General features: G+C 48.5%; 1 protein-coding gene and 1 pseudogene across 2 annotated transcripts in view; one reads left to right on the top strand and one right to left on the bottom strand.

Moving 5' to 3' along the window:
* Positions 1-18,497, bottom strand: part of SREBF2 (sterol regulatory element binding transcription factor 2) — a 56,239-nt gene that overhangs the window by 3,231 nt on the left and 34,511 nt on the right. For both annotated transcript variants that reach the window (XM_063075016.1, XM_063075015.1), the window contains exons 10-17: positions 16,251-16,527; positions 13,180-13,349; positions 8,910-9,078; positions 7,273-7,390; positions 6,390-6,499; positions 4,998-5,130; positions 3,154-3,322; positions 773-958 (exon numbers count right to left, since the gene is read on the bottom strand). In XM_063075016.1, coding sequence (XP_062931086.1) covers positions 773-958; positions 3,154-3,322; positions 4,998-5,130; positions 6,390-6,499; positions 7,273-7,390; positions 8,910-9,078; positions 13,180-13,349; positions 16,251-16,527 — 1,332 coding nt within the window. The remainder of the gene's footprint in view (positions 1-772; positions 959-3,153; positions 3,323-4,997; positions 5,131-6,389; positions 6,500-7,272; positions 7,391-8,909; positions 9,079-13,179; positions 13,350-16,250; positions 16,528-18,497) is intronic.
* On the top strand, positions 17,166-17,555 carry LOC134360524 (small ribosomal subunit protein uS8-like; annotated as a pseudogene).

Here is an 18,497-nt window from a genome sequence, read left to right on the forward strand (position 1 = left end):
ACCCTGTGAGGGTCCCACAGCATCTTAGAGTGATGGGCATGGGGGCTGAACACCAGTTTCTATGACAGCAGCCTCGCTCTGAGATCTTCTTTTTGTCCCTTCCAAACACAACCCTTTGCCCCTCACTGACACTTCTGGGTCTCCTCACTCAAATTTTTAGAACATAATCCAGGTAAAAATATGTCGAGTATGTTATTTTAATTAGCAATAAAAATAAAACAAACAAGGAAATGACATGAGTCCCACTTATACAACTGTCCTCAGAGACTTATCTCAGGTCCTGTGGCCATCGCCAAGGGGATGTTTGGTAGGGAAGGTCTGTGATAGAACCAAAGCCCCAGTGGCTCAGAAAAAGGATTAAAGTGAACTTCCCTTTAAACGCAGTTCTAGGGAGACTCTGTCACTGTGACGACCAGTTATGAAAGTCAGCATGGAGTGCCCCACTTGCTCCCACTCCCCTCAGAGCCTTTCCACCACAGCATTTGGCTGGTGAGGTATGGTTCTATGCTGGCCTCTGTTCAAGGGCAGAGTGAGACCTGCTCACTGCTGTGCTCCAGGGCCAGGCACGCAGCAGGTACTCAGCCAACATGTGCTCAACAAAGGAATGTGTGGCACCCAGCCCAGTGTCAGGCCTGAGCAGGTGCTTGACAGGTCACCTGGCTGACTTCAGGGGGCCAACTCCATAATTACACACTGGTACCTGTGCTGGGTTCTGGGGCTCAGGCCCTACAGACCCCAATCTGCCCTCCCCCACCAGTCAGCCAGGCCTCACCTTGCGGTAGGCTGGGCGGAAGCTGTGCGCCAGCCTGCGCAGACTGCCCAGGTCCCGCTGGAAGCCAGCCAACTCCGTGCCTGACGCATGGTAGGTCTCACCTAGGGCTTGGCTGGCAGCTGCCTGCTTTTGCCAGAGCACTGTCCGCAATGAGAGTAGCAGGTCACAGGTGAGCAGCTGGACCACCTGTGGGGTGAGCCACGAAGGAGGGGAAAGGTAACTGGCCTATCCCTGAGTCAGGGATCCCAGTACCTACCAGGATCTCCCCCAGCCCAACACTCAGCAGCTCTGAGAGGAAGTGGCGAGCCCAAGCCTGGAAAACTCTCCACAGAGAGTGAGAGAACAGCTGAGGGGAGAACTAACCCTTTCCATGATGGTGGGAGGTGGGAGATTTGTTCTCCCCATTCTGCAGGTGAGAAAGCTGAGGCTCAGAGACTGACAGCAGCTTGTGTAGGGGACACAGCATGGGTGATGGCAGGGGCAGTGGAAGGAACAAAACCCTGTGAGTCTGAAGGCACAGGTTCTCCCACCTCACAGGGCCCCCATGGCTGACCTGGAGGCTGAGATACAGAGAAGGTGCCAAGGCCTTCCTCCTCCAGAGGAATCAAATAGCCTGAAGTGGCAGCACAGCCTGGAGATTGGGGAGGTAGCAGAAGGAGGGGGAGGAAGTGTCCAAGAAGGCAGAACCTCAGAATGGTTTCATGCCTGAATGTTAAACTGACTGACCTGGATTTATCCTGGTTTGCCACTTATTAGCTACATGACCCTGGCACATGACTTAGATCTCTCTGTGCCTCATTTTCCTCATCCATAAAATGGGAACAGCACCACAAGGCTGTTGTAAGAGCATTATAGAGGACTGCACTGCATGTGGGCATGATGCCACACAAGCATGGGCTACACGTACTCTCTGCACGCTACCTATGAGGCAGGGCTGCCCACCTGATTCCCAATGGCCCATCAGCACCATGCAGAGCAGTGAGGAGACAGCAAGTCCTTTTTGAGATGGGCCACAAGCAGCCCTCAGGTTCAGATGGACTCCACCCATTTCACCCAGCCCTGGCTTTCCTTTTCCCCAAGGCACTGCGCCTAGGGAGGTCACTGTGCTGCCCTAGACCCCACCCTGGACCCTGCTCTGTGCCCACATGATGCCCTACCCCTTGGCTGCGCTGTTTTCTGGCTGCTGACAGCTTCAAGGAGACATGGATGAGGATCCCCCTCCTCAAACAAAACCTAGCACTTCTACAATGTGAGCGTTAGAGGAGCACCTCTGGGTATGGGAGCAGCCTCAGAGGGCTACCAGGCTCCAGGGGTCTCCCTCTTCTAGGCTCATTCTCCCGCCACACAACTGAGACCCAGGAATCCCAGCCCCAAGAATGGCTGCAAGCTTCTCTCTCATTCCTCACACTTAGCTGACAGTGTTTGGTTCTCTCATAAAGACAAATATCAAGGAAGACCAACAGAAAGCCCAACAGAAAAACTGAGATGTGGCTCCCCATCCTGCTTGTAGTCTTGGCAGCCCAGGGGACTTAGGCCCTTTCTGCACGTTGCCTGTCTCTGTGGGGCTGGCATGCTGTCCTGGGTGCACCCCAGCACCCAGACCCACAGAAAGCCTCTAGCTTGAAGTGCCAGTCTGGCCACCTGGGACCAAACCCCAGTGAGTGGCTCAGAGTCTGACCCTCAAGGACTCTCCTCATCCCTCCCTTTCCGGAGTTTTCCAGGTGAGCTGATGGTGCTTTGTTTCCAGCTGCGTGCACTCCTACCCTCCCCTTTCTCCTGGGATGGTCGTGCCTTGGACCCAACAGTGGCAGCAGTGCCCACTCACAAGGATCCCCTCCCCGAGTTATGGGGCCTTGGGTCAGGGCACGGTAGGAGGTCTCTCGAGGGCCGGGCAGGCCTCTGTGATGCACTGTGGAAACATTGCATGGGTACTGCTAGAACATGCAATGCAACTACAATGCACCGCAGCTGCTCGCCAGGAGGTATAAGGCCAGCCACAGAGGCGCCCAAGGCAGTCAGTTGGCTTGGGAGGAGGGTATCTGAGGGCGGAGGGGCCCATTCAAAGGCTGGCCTGCAGAGGACTGTGGAGCATGCAAGTTGCCTGGAGCAAATGCAGAGCCCTGGCCTGCTACAGTTCACCTGGGCTTATGGAGAGCTGTAGGACAGCAGGATCTGGGATTCAGAGAGCCAAGGTGTAGGTGGAAACATGCTTGCCCCAGGGACCAAAAAGGGGATACCCCTAGGCCAACAGGCCACATTTTTGGAAAAGGGGGCCGATAGCCTGGCTTTTTTGTCTCTTGGACAGCCCCACAGGCTAGGTAAGCTCAAGGGGAGAGGGAGTGTTCTTATAGACCAGAGAGGCCAGTTAAGCCCCTACTCACGTGGTTAAGGGCGGGGTCAGAGGTGGCCCCACTGACGTTGAGGCTGCTCCATAGGTGGCTACTGGCCCTCTCGCAATGACAAAAGGAACTTTGCTGCCCATCTGCTTTTCCAGAGAGTGAGGCATGCATGGCTCTGCAGGCGTGGAAGACAGACTTCACCAGGGGGCTCCTGCAACGGAGACAGGCAGGTGAGAGGTAGGTCAGTGCATGTCACTTGGGTAACAGTTGAGGAGCTTAAGCTGGTGACTGGCATACCCCACACAACAATACGTAGGTCTGTTGGCTGCAAAGTTGCCATAATGGTTCCAGTAGCCAGCTCCAGATCTGAAACACCAGCCCTAAGTGAGGGCTGGCTCTCCACACTACAGAACTTCCTTCATTTAACACTGGAAGGGATCAGAGGCCTAGGCTCAACTGCAGGACTACTGTTAAGCAGCCACTTAGGGCCGGCCCGTGGCTCACTTGGAAGAGCGTGGGGCTGAAAACACCAAGTCAAGGGTTAAGATCCCCTTACAAGTCATCTTTTTTTTTTTTTTTTTTAAAAAAAGGAAGCCACCTAAGATGGCCATTCAAACGATCTGAAATGATCTGTGCCTTGGTTTCCTTACTGATAAAGTGGCCACAATACCGCTTGCTATTACCTATGGTGATATAAAGAGGTTGTCCTGTTATGTGTTCTCTAAGGGACCATTCTCCCAGAAGTCTGATGTTAAACTCTCTGGAGAAACTTAGCTTCTTTTCATAGAGCAGACTGTGGAGAGGTTGGGGAGGTGTGGTTGGGGGAGGGTTCCCTAATGTCATTGTCGCTCAAGAGCAAAGGGACCCAGGAGTAACTGCATCCGGTGGTGGTGGTTGTGGGGAGGATGCCTGCTATGGCGTCTTAGCTGTCTGCTGCTGCAGCTCTGCTGCTTAGAGGTGAGGTGACTTCAGCCAACTTACCTACTGAGCCTCACTTTGCTCAGGTCAGCTGGCTGGGACACACATACATATGGGTGGAGTGCTATTTCAAGGCTGGCGCAGGGTGGGTGCTTACTGGTCAGGGCTACTTAAAAGAAATTGGGGTGTAGGACCTACTTTAGGAAACAAAGGCTTCAAACCTGCTCACACACACTTTTCTCAGCTTCCTCCTTTGCTCCTGGCTAAGCATCTGCTCGACAGGAAATGTCACAGCTTTGGCTGTAAGGATGAGACCTCCTAGGGCTTCTCTGACTGGGAGCACTTCATGATTTCTCTCACGAACACCCAGACTCAACAATGCATCAAGGCAGGACTGCCCACCGCTAAGGGCCAAATGCCCTCAAGACACAGACATGAGCCTCCAAAGAAGAATGTCAAAAGCTCTCTGTTTATGCCTTGTACTAAAGGCCCTTTTAGTTATAGGAGACGGTTGACAGGGCTAATGGTGGGGTGGTTGGTGGCTGAAAGGAAACTGTATAAAATGCTGGCATACAGGAGCAGGATCCTCCAGCCCACACAAGCTTCAGGGGAAACACTGGCTTCCCTGTGTTGGCTGTGAGCCACCAGTACACTGCCAGGAGCCACACTGCTCTGTCTCCTTTTTAGCTTGTGGCACCAAGGAGGCTGTCAGGGTGAAGCCCAGGAAGCAGCACTGACAGCTACTGGGACGACTGTCATGCTGTGCAGAGCACCACACTCACAAAGAGGGATGTGCTGGCCCAGCTTGGGTTCTCTGTGGTGTCCTCCTTCCCCTTCTCTAGCCTCCCATCTGTCACGCAGTCCCAACCCTTCATCCCAACATGGCCACCCAGACCTGCTCCCTCCCACTAACCCAAACAAGATTCCCCTGAAGAGAAGCAGATGAGTGGCCTTGGAGGCTTACGTACTCGGTCACTTCCAGGGCCTTGGGGACACGCTCTACTTCGGTAAAATGAGAGCGCACAGCCACATCGTCTCCCTGGAGCCAGCTGATGGCCATAGTGATTGCGGACGTCCACCACCGACAGATGACATCTGGACCTACAGGGAAACAGCACCAAACACACTCCAGCACCCACAGAAACCAGATCTGTGGCGCTCAGCGGCTGGCTGTATCCTGTTCCTACATGGTATGTGGCAGCTGTACCTTCTGGTGATGGGCCAGGGGCCTCTGGGTTGCCCTCTCATATGATTCTGGTGGGAGTATTAACCAGCACAATCTTTTGGAAAGTGTTCAGCAATATGTATCAACAGTTTATTCCTATTAACCTAGTGATCCCATGTCTGGCAATCTATCACAATAAAATGGGCTTAAACAGAGAAAAAAAATCTAACAAAGATGTTCACTGTAGTGTTTTTTCTCTTTTGGCTGCTGGCTGGAACAGGGATCTGAACCTGTGACCTTGGTGTTATAAGGCTGTGCTCTAACCAACTGAGCTAAGACTAGTGTTATTTTTAAATAAAAAGTTGGACACAACCTAAACTTTCAGTAGCCATGAAGAATGGTATCTTCAAAGTATCTGTAGTAACAGTCTTACGTTAGAATATTTTAAGTCTTTTCCTTCCTGAGCCTCTGTTTTCTCTACTGCAAAATTATGCTAGTGCTCTCACAAAGCCAGTGGTGATGGTCATACAAGATAAAAGGTGTAAGAGCATGTGCTTTCCTAAACTCTAACATAAAGAGAGGCCATGAGGCCAGTGGTTATGATGCGATGGCTGTTGTTCTGGAATCCTTCCCTCCCTACGGATAGTAGCCAGAAGGTAGCTTGGCACCCCAATCTTTCCCAGTGGCCTCAGAAGCCTGGGAGGTGGCAGCTAATGTGCTATCACCCTGATGGCAGTTTAGGGATAGAAGCAAAGAATGTCCTGGTGTTAATCCAGTCAGTGGGTTGCACTATGATACCCAAGGCAATGGGGAGCCGAAGGGTGGTACAGACACCCACATGAAATGTCTCTTCGGCAGAGAATGTAAGACTTGAGAGCAGCCTCAAGGGGCCACTGAGCATCTGAAAGGTAGAGTCACCAACAACCTGCAGTGCCTGCACTGCTGGTTGCATATTCTTCTGGGCATTTGGAAAGAGTTCTGACGTGGCCCACCCAGCCAGAGCCTGAGGAAGACATTCACTTACTCACTCTCCCACTTCTATAAGAACCACTATTTCCTGACCCCAGAATACTAGACTCCAGAGAAGATACTTAAGCAGACACTCATAACTAACCATGGACCCCGGGACAAAACAGTTGTGAAGGACTGAATTAAGTAATCCCGGAGACTATGGAGCTGCCCTGCACTTACTTACCAAGGGCTGACTTGAGCACAGAGCTGCTGGAGAATGGTGGGGTCACGATCCCCACAGAGTCCACAAAAGAATGAAGTAATTTCAGGTACTTCAGAGCACTGGAGAATTCACTAGAAAGAAAAGAAAGGGTCCTGTGTATATCAAAATGTACATGAAGACCACACTCATGGCTTAGCTGTTCAGCTCTCCTGCTCTAAGACCCACCAGCCACTACTGGCCCCTCCTCCCCCATCATCCCAGGCACCCCATTCACACATTCTACAGGCCTTCCTTCCTGTCCTGACTCCTCCCCACAAGGTCCAATTCCAATGTCATCTCCCAGAAGTTTTCTCACTTCCCCCAGGCAGAACCGCCCCCTGCCTTCCTGCTCAGATGCACTGTTGTCAGAACCTGGGCCTTGCACGAGAGTGACTGTGGTACCTGTCTGCCTCAGTGAAGAACAGACAGTGCTCAATAACTGAGTAAGAGCTCAAGATTGCTCAGAACACTCAGTGAGGGGCTGGGGTCCCCAAGATATCCAGACCGAAGTGTCTGCCTTCTGCTCAGCTCTCCACATTCCATTCCTGTCCCCTCTCCACAGGCCACTGTCCCCAACTCCAAAATGCAAAGCAAATTAATAAAATTTCTGACTTGCTCCAAGTACTGACTTTGCTTGATGGAAGGATGGGGAAAAAGAGAAAGTACTTAGTTTAGGAAAAAAGGCAAGGCCAGAGCTTACAAAGAGCTCTCATTTTTGAGAAATAAATACAAAGGAATCATTCCATTTCCTGGCTGACCTGACACTAGGGCTTGTTTCCATCTAGGACTGCAGGGCTTAAGGCCTCCCTTGAGCTGCCTGGACAGACAGGGCCCCGAGGCAGGGCGGTCAGCCTGGGGACTTTACCAGCTCTCTTCTTCCTGGTCTCCAGTCTTCTTTTTGGCTTGAGGTTTCACCAAGGACTCCACAGCTCGCTCCAGCAAGTTCTTACAGAAGGCCTGGTGGACTTGGGCAACAGGGTCAGCTGAAGAAGAGAAAGGCAAGAGGAATAAATGGGTCTTATTTATGAGCACATTTTGTCTTTACAGAGAAAACAGAGGATGGGAGAGGAACCCATGAAACAGCGATGCCCTATGAATGGGGATCAAATCTCCCTTTGCCCAGCACTACCCTGCTAAACAGACTGAAGAGCCCAAAACTATGTGCAGTTCTGGATTAGTTCCTGTGTGTGTGTGTCTCTTGGCTCAGTGGTACTTCCAGGTTGGAAGCTGTAAAGTGGTGGCCACAAGCCTTGTCAGAAAACAGAAAATGGAAAGGTGGACAGCTACTCCAAGCCTTTGGGGCTGTCTGTTCTCTTTGTGGCTCAGGAGAACAGTCACCCAAGGAGGAAAGGCAGCAAATGCTGCCATACTCATGACAATGAAGACCCTACTGCTCTGTATTTCCAGAGCTTCATCATGGAACCCATGATCAGCAATGATCTGGCTGAGGTGATTAGACAAGGGCCTTGCAATGTGTGTGACAACTGTCACTGAAAAATCCCCTTACTGACAGGTCCAAATAACGGCGTCAGCAGCCCCTTTCCTCCCCTTTCCTAGCCGGTGGGCCTCGATCTGACAAGGACGAGAAGTAGGACAGACATTTATAAAGACAATATGAGCAATGAGACCTAGAATCAAAACTGCAAGAGGTGACAAAGCCAGTGGGAAGTCTATGTTGTAGACAAAGTAGTCAGTGGGGGTGGGGTTGAAAGACTAGGGATTTTGCTTTTGCTTTCATCCTTCATTTTTTGGTGTTGCACAGAATTATATTGAGCCATAAAGTTATTATTTAACTAAAAAAAAAAAAAAAAAAAGGATAGCAGACCCCCCCCACCCCAAGTCTGACATATACCCCTTTACCTGCAGAACATGCCTTGCTCTCCTCCCAGTAGAAAGCAGAAAGCCACTGAGTTCTGAAAGTCTGAGTCAACCCAGACCAGCCTCTATCGCTCAAGGCCAGGCAAGTCGACTCTAATCACTATCAAATGCCAGGGACAAAAAGCTGGCATCTCCTTCCGATGCCTGGAGTCCCGTCCCTGTCACCACTCTGAGCACTTGACAACTGCCTGCCGCCTATTGTTCCCTAACTGCTCCATATATGTCTGTCTGCCTTCTCAATGGGACTAGTAGACCCAGAGGCCAGGGAACAGCAAGCCCCACACTTTCTCTGTCTCCAAAGTACCCATAACAAGGCCTAAGAAGACAGTTGGTACTTAATCACAATTTACTAATGTGTGGCATTATGATATAAATGCTATGGGCTTTGAATATCAGAGACAGCAGAGCACAGAGGGCAAAGCCGAACCCAGCTTAGCCTCCAACAGGCTCTGACCAGGCTTGTGCCCTTAGGCGAGTTACTTAAACTCCCTGAGCCTGTTAAAAAAAAAAAAAGGATTAAACAAGACAACCTGGGTCTCCACATGTCTGGTGCACAGTAACCCTGCAGTACTGGTGGCTCTCATGGCTTTCTCCAATTCTGAATGGCTGTAAAGGTGTTCTCACCTGGGTTCCTCTGGGCACAGTACAGACTCTCCTTGGCAGCCGACTTCACTGACCAGCTCCGCTCCATGAAAAACTTCTGGCCCAGAGGGTGGCAGAGCCAGCGCAAGGAGTCAGGGACAGCACTACGCTCAGGGCAGCACAGGCTCTGAGCTCGACTGAGGAAGTAGCTCTGTGGAAGGACAAGGACCAGGGGTGATGCGAAGGTGGCAGAATGCTGACACTAGCCACTGGGGGATACTGGAGAAAGGATAGAAGTGGAGGGCTAAGACCCTCACAAGTACCTGAAAGTAAAGCCCACCACTGAAAACTAGGGCAGGTGGCTCCAGTGGAGTCTGTCAATCTTGGTAATCAGGCCCAGATCCCAGCAGGAGGGCAGGGAGTGGCCACAAGGCACACAGGTTCCCGCTGCATCCTGTCCTGTTGGGTCTGCCTAACCTTATTGGAATCAAGTTCTCACCTTGCTGGCATTCAACCTGCAGGATAGGATGAGGGGTGGCTTTCCAAAGAGGGGTCTCTGAGGCCCCCTGGCTGCACTTCACCTCAGCCCTATGAGTGCTGCTGCACCCAAGCCACACAGCCCCCTTGAACCTAGGACACTTTCCACATCTGTCATTCCAATTATATATCTTTTAGAGTATTTTTAGGCAACACTATATTGTGCTTTGACTAATTTTTCATCTCTTTTACCTTTGAGTATCAGCCAGTAGTCAGTATCACATCAGACATACCAGGAGCAAAGGGGCAGTTGGGAGGATTGCCCAGGACCCATGCAGGAATGTGTGTCTGTGTGCATGTGTGCAGGAGATGCCCTTCCCACAGAGCTGGCCCTGAAAGGGCAGTTCCCTACAGAAACCCCCACGCCACCCCTGACATGAACAGTAGCCTGTGAGAAAAGACCAAATGGGGGCCTATAAAAGCCTCTTTGCTGGGCAATTCAAAGATCCAGTGCCCCAGTGTTTGGGTCCCTCCTCCTCCTGCCAGGATAACATCATTCCAGGGCCTCAGTGATAAGAACTGCAGGGACAATGCTGTCTATCATGTTTTCTGAAGTTCTGTCACTTTTTGAGTGAAAATATCTTTCCTCTGAAACCCATGATTTCCAACCCATAAAACTACTTGGTACAGGCCAAGCTGAGTAAGAAGCTGAGCAGAGAAGGACAGGAGGGAGGGAGAGGCACAAGACACTGAGAGCTCAGGGAGCTCAGAGGAGGGGACCTCAACCTTCACACTTTAGCCCTTGCCTCCACAATGAGGGTATCTGTGTTATAGTCTGGTTCAGTCTGATAGTTCTGACCTTTACTGGGCTCTCAGTAGCCATCAGCTAATGTAACAGATTTAGTAGACTTGAATGCAAGGGTCAGAAATAGCACTGCCAAAGCACCACTCAAAGACACAGACAGACAAGACTGTCTCTCTCCAGGGGACCCTGGGGACAGCTGCTTGAATCCAAGAGAAACAACCTGGCCAAACTCCTCTGCAGACAACATGGTTATTCTCACAGCAACCATAGGATGGGGACAGTGGCACTAACGGTCTTTGCTAACCAGCTTGGAGAAAAGGATAGCAGAGAGCAAATGCAGAGGAGGCCCATGACCTTCTGTCTGCCCTCCACATAGTACTCGCTGCATCTGGGCTGGGAACTGCAGCTGTGGAGAGCCACAGCCAAGCCACAGCCAAGAAGCTGAGCAGTGATGGAGGCTGGGTGGAGGTGGGTGGGGCGCAATTCCACAGCCTCTTGAATCCCAGACCTTTTAACAGTTGGCCCCAACTCTCTTCCAAGAACAGCCTACTCCACATGCCTGATCAGCAAGGGAGGATGGTGGTTGCTCCAGGGGAAACTGAGGACAAACTGGTGACTCAGAAAGGCCCAAGTGTCACAAATAGAAGCAGAAATAAAGCCTGGTCAGGTCATATGGCAAGAGAAACCTACAGAGGCCATTTAGGAAATCATTAAGTTAAAATTCCTTTTAAGCTTAATTCTTAAAAAGAAAGGAAAAACTTTAGTTATAACAAATCTCGGGGAGGAGAGCAGGGTTGGGGCTTGAGTTTAGTGGTTTGAACTAATTAGAAATATAAATCCTGGGATACAATCATCCACAGTATGGCTTCTGTAAGGGAAATTAAGAAAATAACTTTTGTTGCTCTTTTAATTCCTTGGCTAAATTATAGCCCTATAATTTTCCTAAAAAAATTTTTTAATTTCCTAAATTTTATAGACACTAGAATTCTCTCAGGCTGGGGCCTAGGAGCCCCTCCCCTATCACTCAACTGCTAACTGCCTGATGTGAGAGAGGCTATGGAAGGAGCCCAGAACTGTTTACATCCTGAGAGCCACCCAGTACCCCTGGGCCAGTCCCAACTCCAGGTTGTATCCTCCCAATACTGGTCTAACCCTACAGTTCTCAAATTGTATGCCAGTGTACTCCGAAGCACCAAAACGAGCACTCAGGGGAGGCATGGGATATTTTAGATTTTTGAGAGAAACAGCAATGCACAACATCAGTTGGACACCCTATAAACTACTAGATCAAGGTAGTTAACAGTTTCAACAGGAGATTACACTACCTTCCTTTGGATGATGTAATTAATATATTTGTGAAGCCGAGTTTTGGAAGGTTGTTGTGATAAAAAGCAGTATTGTGTGCAAATCACTGTGGAACATAAAATGTGGGTGGTGGTGTCCAATCTAATGCCAAAGCTTGAGAAGGTGTACAGTGCTCAGTAGGCACACACATTCCATTAGTAAGTAATCATGGTTATTAAGAATAAAAAATATTTTTTCTTTCAATTTCATGTATGAGTTTTTCAAATGGATCGTAAGCTGTTAAAACATAAATACCTACTAAGATGTTCAAAACTAACTACATAATAAACAGAACTCTTAGGTATTTTTTTTGGCCTAGGGGCACCATGAAAATGAAATACAGAGTGCCAGAAAGTTTGGGAACCTCTGGTCTAAACCATTTTCACAGAGGCCTGTCCTCCACTTGCCCCCAATGCCTGGCTCATTTGCTAGCTAAATATATCTCACTAAATTCAAAGCTCTTCCTTTTTAAGAAAGTACTGTCTGTGTTTCTTAATCTATCCCCTCCCAAGAGAAGTAAACAGAAAGGGGCAGTTAATTTATAGACCACAGTTCTCCTTTCCCCACCTATTATGCAAATTTTTCAATACTATTAAAGTTTCGGGCCGGCCCGTGGCTCACTTGGGAGAGTGTGGTGCTGATAACACTAAGGCCACAGGTTCGGATCCCTATATAGGGATGGCCGGTTAGCTCACCTGGGAGAGTGTGGTGCTGACAACACCAAGTCAAGGGTTAAGATCCCCTTAACAGTCATCTTTTAAAAAAAAAAAAAAATTAAATTAAATAAACAAAGTTTCAAATATTTATATCCTTTGATCCCTGCATCACCATCTCTAGATGTACAAAGATGCTCTCTATAGCACTGTTTGTAACAGCAAATAAACAGGAAACAACCCAAATGTCCATCAGCAGCACCAAGGACCTCTGCAGAATAAAGACACTATAAAGAAAAATGTCCAAGATTTATCATTAGGTTGAAAAAATCAAATGGGAAAACAGAGTTTACAGTAATAATCATATTAAATATGTTAGTATGTGCAGGAAAAAAAATTCTGAGGAAATATACAGTAAACCATTCACTGCTTGTTAGGCATACCAAATATTTTCTGCAGGGCAGGGGGGCTCATGGTCAGGAACAATTTTAAGGGAACCACTTTCCTAATCCTTAGCTGCCACACACCTGCCTTCTTCAAATGGGCTTTCCGAGTCCCTTTTAAAGAACAACTGCATCTTAGCAGTAAAGACAATTGAAACCTCAGTGGGGTTTGAGGATGATAAGATGATTCCAAAATTCATATAGGAAGGTAAAGAGCAAAAAATAGTCACTGAAACTAGAGATTGACACTTCCAGATATCAAGATATTTTACAAAACTCAGACATTAGGCTTGTGTGGTGGTGGTACAATAGAACAGACTGGAGTTTGGAAGCAGACTCACCAGATATGAACAACTGACTTATGAAAAAAGGTGCCATTCAGTGTAGTGCGGGAAGGACAATTTTTTTTACTAACAGGTTTTGCGTCAGGTAGATATCCATATGGAAAAAAAATTGAATCTTGTACCCCTACCGCCAACTCATACAAAAATCAATTCCAGGTGGATTAGGGACCTATGTATGAAGAATAAAAATAAAACTTCTAGCAGACAACATAAAAGGTTTGTAGAAGCGAACTGAAGGGTACTCACAGCCAGGAAGCCCAGCTTGCCTCCACATTGGGTCTTGAGTCCCATGGCAGCAGTCAGGTGAATCTCAACCAGAGTGCTGGGCGGGATTTTCTCCTCTGCACATTCAGCCAGGTTCACAGCACATAAAGCCATGTGTAGATCTGAACAGGAAGATCCTGCAGGAAGCTTTCCTAGGGCAAACAGAGAGACACTATTGACAGATCCCCCAAACCAAACTTTTCTCGGCTTTCCCTAGCACAAATCAGAGTAGCAGTGGGACCAGAGGATAACAGAGGTGAGCTTTGTGATCACACAGGCCTGGATGGGATGCCAGGTTCTGTGACTTGTTAGCTATGTGCTCCTGTCTACCTCATAGGGTGGCTTGAGGACATGGCAGGTGGCTCTGTTTAATGGGAGCTGTCATGACGGCAGGTTGTTGCACAGGACTCAGAGGTGAATAGTGCAACATTTTCCATAACTGTCAATAGCATGGATGTATTCTGCTAATACAGTCCTGTGTTTCCAAACATTTCAATAAAGCTAATAAATTTTAAAAAACAAACTGTTTTGACTTTATTTTCATTACCCCCCTCCCCCCCGCCTCACCCCCAATATATAAGCACACATCTCTTTGAGGGGGAAATAACATAAAACTGAGCAATGATAGCTGGACACATGTTGGGATAGTAGATAGAAGGCTAGGAAAGGCTTACTACACCTCCCTACGAGAGCTGCACAGCAGCTAATCCAGGTGAGACCCTGAAGTCAGGGAACAAAGTGCCCTGGCACAAGCCCAAGGGCCCATCATGGCTCTCCTGAGGCTTTCACACTGTTGCTTACTTTGGTCCTCACTACATGGGGTGAGAGGCAGCAAGGGCAAGTAGTCTCAACACCTCAGGGATGGTCACAGGAAGTGCCAATGCCAAAGTCCAGGTGGTGGCAAAGCCAGGCCTCCCAACCTCACTCAATCCTGTGTTGTTCCCACTGGGCCGCCCTGCCTCCCCTGATCTCAGTCCCTATACTTCATTCTGTATTGGTTTAAGGTATCTGTCTCCCCAGGAGGCACCAAGCTTTCTCTTTCAGGGGGATGAAGGGCAGAGAGCAGTGTGGGAACCACGTTATAGTCACCTCTGTCCCCTTATTGCCTCATACAGGCTCTGGCTCACAGAGTGCTCAGTGAATGTGGAGGAAGAGAGAGATGTGAAGCTTCCCAGCTAGAATTCTCCAGAACTTGACAGCTAGGAGGATGCTGCCTCCTGATCAGATACCTGGGTATGGGGCTCATTCTGTCTCTAGGAGCAGAGAAGAAAAAAAGCGGGAAAGATTTGCAGATAGGGACCTTCTGCTATAACTCCACCATGACTCAGGTGTTAAAACTGCACAACTGGCCCTACTTTCTCATCTCCCAGCCACAGATTCACTCCTAGTGCCTAGTTCTGCTCCACTTCTGGCTGAAGCTGCCTGCAGCCACCAGGCCATTTCCAACACCTTCTTGTTACCACATCCTGTAGTTACTTTCTGGCCCTCATTTTATTGGACGTCCCAGCAGCAACCTCCTCTCCTCAACCCTCTCTGTCCTGGCTCCTCCAACATCAAGCCTCTTGCATTCTCCTGTCCTCTTGAACTGCCCCTGTCAGGCAGCCTCTGTCCCTAACTGCCCGTCCTCCACCTGTCCTTTATATGAGGGTGTTCTTTCAGATGTCCCTGAGGGTCCCCTTTTCACTACATACCATCTCATCAGCTCCCTCGGTTTTCACTTTCATCTCTAGGCATAAGAGCCCAACTCTCTTCTCTGGGCTGTGTATCCTGCATGTCCAGCTGCCTGGAGTATTTCCCCTCCACGCCTCACAGGCAAGTATCCAAAACAGAACTTGTCACCTTTTCCCTGCAAAATTGTTCTTCCTCCTGTTTTCTTCACCTTTGTTGGTGGTACCACTGTTCACCCTAACTCCTAAGCAAGAAACCAGGAAACCATCTTAGCCATCTCCTTCCCTTACCCATCACATCCAATGACCCCCCAAGTCTAGTAACTTTCACCTTCTAATCTTCTCTCCATCTACCTTTTCAGCATCTCTCACCTTCAGTTTGGATCAGATCTTATTTGGCCTCCCTGACTCTAGCCTTAATACTCTCAAATCCATTTTCTATCTGCTACCAGAGTGAATTTTCTAAACTTTAGAAGCACAAACCTGATCACATTATTATTTTCCTAATGCCCTTCACTGAATCCTATTACAAGACCCCCAGCCTGACATCCAGATCGTGCATGAGCCAGGCACCCCCCCATCCCCTCGTGCTCTGGCTCCCATCACCCTCTCCTTGCACAGCTCATTCTAGGACTACTGAAGTATCATTCTCAAGAGCCACCCCAGGTGGGGCTCCTCCTTTGGAACATTCCTCTGCCTAGAAGGGACATCTCCTTCTGAAGAGTTGGTGACATCTACCCATCCTTCCATGCAAAAGCCAAGATTTTACCTTCCCAGAAAGCCTTTCTTGAAACCTCACCCAACAAGTACCCACTCCCTCCCAAAAGAAATATGCTCCTTCTGCTGAGTCTAACACACTCACACTGAATTATCAATCATCTGTTGATATATCTGCCTCTCTATTACAGCAGGTGTTTACTGAATGGAATAAATGATCTTATTTCATTGAATCAAAGATGCCATACCTATTAAATCTCACCATTAATTTATCACTAAGGAAAAAACACTGCCAACTAATCCATGATACGCCACTGTTTACAGGATTCATCCCAAGTGTAAAGACGAGTGAAAAATGTGCATCTTAGAATTAATGAACTGTAGTAACAAGCCATTTCTACACCTATGGATGCAGGTGAAAATTTGGTCTAACCACTCTAAAAGAACATTGTAGGAGTTGGCCACTTAGCTCAGTTGGTAGAGCATGGTGCTGGTAACAGTAAGGTCAACGGTTTGGATCCCCATACTGGCCAGCTGCCAAAAAAATAAATAAAAGAGCAGCGTAAAAGGGGCTTCAACTAGGGTAGAGAACTGGCAAACCAAGCTAAGGAAGATAGGTGGCATGGGACACCTCGCAGCAGAAGCCAGGCAGCAGCAGCTCCCCCTCACCTGTGATGTGCAGCTGATGCAGCCTATGATAGGCCAGGGCCGCATCCCGGGCACTGGTCTTAGCTTCGTCCTCAAAGCCCCCTGCAGTGGCTGGGGTGGCCTTCCGGTGCTGGAAGACTTTCTTGAGGAGCCAGCGCACCAGGCGCAGCTTCTGCAGGCTGTAGCGAATCACATTCCAGGAGAGGCTGCAGGCCAGGTCCAGGCGGGAGGTGGGCAGTGCCCGGCCCAAAACTGACAGACAGGTTTGTAGATTGGCAGCAGCAGCTGCAAAATCCCCCTACAAAGCAGCAAGAAGGTATAATGGTGACAGGTCTTGCTGCAGCCCCTTTGTTTTACAGACTTCCACTCTTTCCCATCCCATTATCAGAGTAATACACGTTCACTAAAGAAAATCTGGGAAACTCAGAAAGCTACAAAAAAGTAAAAAGAAACCACTTGTAATCTAAACCCCCAGAAAAAATCATTGCTGACATTTTAAAGAATTTCCTCCCAGATTTTACTGAATTGGGATTGTACTGCATTCTATCTTTGAGCAAACGCTGGTCAGAGATCCCCATAGTAGCTTTTATACATGAGATAGTAACAGATTTAGATAAACTGCCTGATCCTTTAGGCTTTTAGGTTCTCAAAGTGTGGTCCCCAGAGGCCAGTAGTATATCAGCTCCTGGGAGCTTATTAGAAATGCCAACACTTGGGCCAGCCGTAGCTCACTCGGGAGAGTGCAGTGCTGCTAACACCAAGGCCATGGGTTTGGATCCTATATAGGGCTGGACAGTTAGCTCACTGGCTGAGCGTGGTGCTGATAACACGAAGCCAAGGGTTAAGATCCCCTTACTGGTCATCTTTAAAAAAAAAAAAGAAAGAAAGAAAGAAATGCCAACACTTGTCCTTCTGCCATCTTTCTGCACCACCATAATGGTGCGCATGAATGTCCTGGCTGATGCTCTCAAGCATATCAACAATGCCCAAAAGAGGCAAGCGCCAGGTTCTTACCACACCGTGCTCCTAAGTCACTGTCCAGTTTCTAACTGTGATGATGAAGCATAGTTACATTGGCGAATTTAAGTCACTGATGATCACAGAGCTGGGAAAATTACTGTGAAACTCACAGGCAGATTAAACAAGTGTGGAGTGATCAGCCCCAGATTTGATGTACAACTCAAACATCTAGAAAAATGGCAGAATAATCTGCTCCTGTCCCATCAGGTCGGTTTCATTGTACTGACAATCTCAGCAGGCATCACAGACAAAAAAGAAGCAAGAGAAAAATACATAGGAGGAAAAATCCTGGGATTCTTTTTCTAAGAATTTAATACATATGTACAAATAAAATGCCTCAATGGAAAGAAAAAAAAAAAGAAATGCAAACACTTGGGCCCCACCCCAGACCTACTAAAACAGAAACTCTGGGGTTGGAGCCTCCAGTTGATTTTCATGCCTGCTAAAGTTGCAGAACCATGGTTTTGGACAAACACAAAGCTCAACTACATTAACCTATGCTCCAGAACTACTCTTTGCCAACTTAAGAAGGTCTAATGGAGAGTCTATGGCACTGTATTAAAGACCCCCCCCCCCAGCCCCTTTATTAGAGGCTAGAAGACTCAGGCCATACGATCTTGAGAAACTGAGTAAATTCTCCTCTCCTTTCTCCCATCATGCAGCTGGTCTAATACTGGTGCTTTACTTCCCATATCATTAAAGAAATAGACAAGGGAAAAGTAGGTGAAGATGTTCTCAGAATGACCATCTCTAAGGTGGTGGTAGCATCTTTTCAGCCAAGAGAAGCACCTATATTTACAGACCCCAAAGGAGGGAGGCTTTTTCCCTAGCTCCTTCCTTGCCTCTCCCTTGAAGGAGGGCTGTTTCCAAGGCTCTATCTTTGACTCTTGCCACTTCTGAATCACCAAACCAATTATCCCCAAGTCCTCTCTCCTGGCAGATATGCAGCTTCCCAAACACTCCGATCCTGACTCTCCTCAGCCCATGGCCCACCTCCTGGTCGCTGCTCACTCTACAGGGGTGTCTTTCAGCATTTCCAAGCAACACAACCTAGACAGAGTCTACCACATCTTCCAGCCTCTCCCATCTTTGAGTCAATGTCACTGTCACTTCCTTTCCATTTTCCAGCTCAATTTATTTCTTTAGTTCACATCTTTCCTTTCAATTCCAGGTCCTTGCCATCATCTTTTACCTGGCCTGTTACAAGAGCCCCCTTCTCGTTTCATGCATTTCATGTCTTCCTCCTCC

The sequence above is a fragment of the Cynocephalus volans genome, chromosome 12 (assembly GCF_027409185.1).
Source record: "Cynocephalus volans isolate mCynVol1 chromosome 12, mCynVol1.pri, whole genome shotgun sequence".
Taxonomy (NCBI): domain Eukaryota; kingdom Metazoa; phylum Chordata; class Mammalia; order Dermoptera; family Cynocephalidae; genus Cynocephalus; species Cynocephalus volans.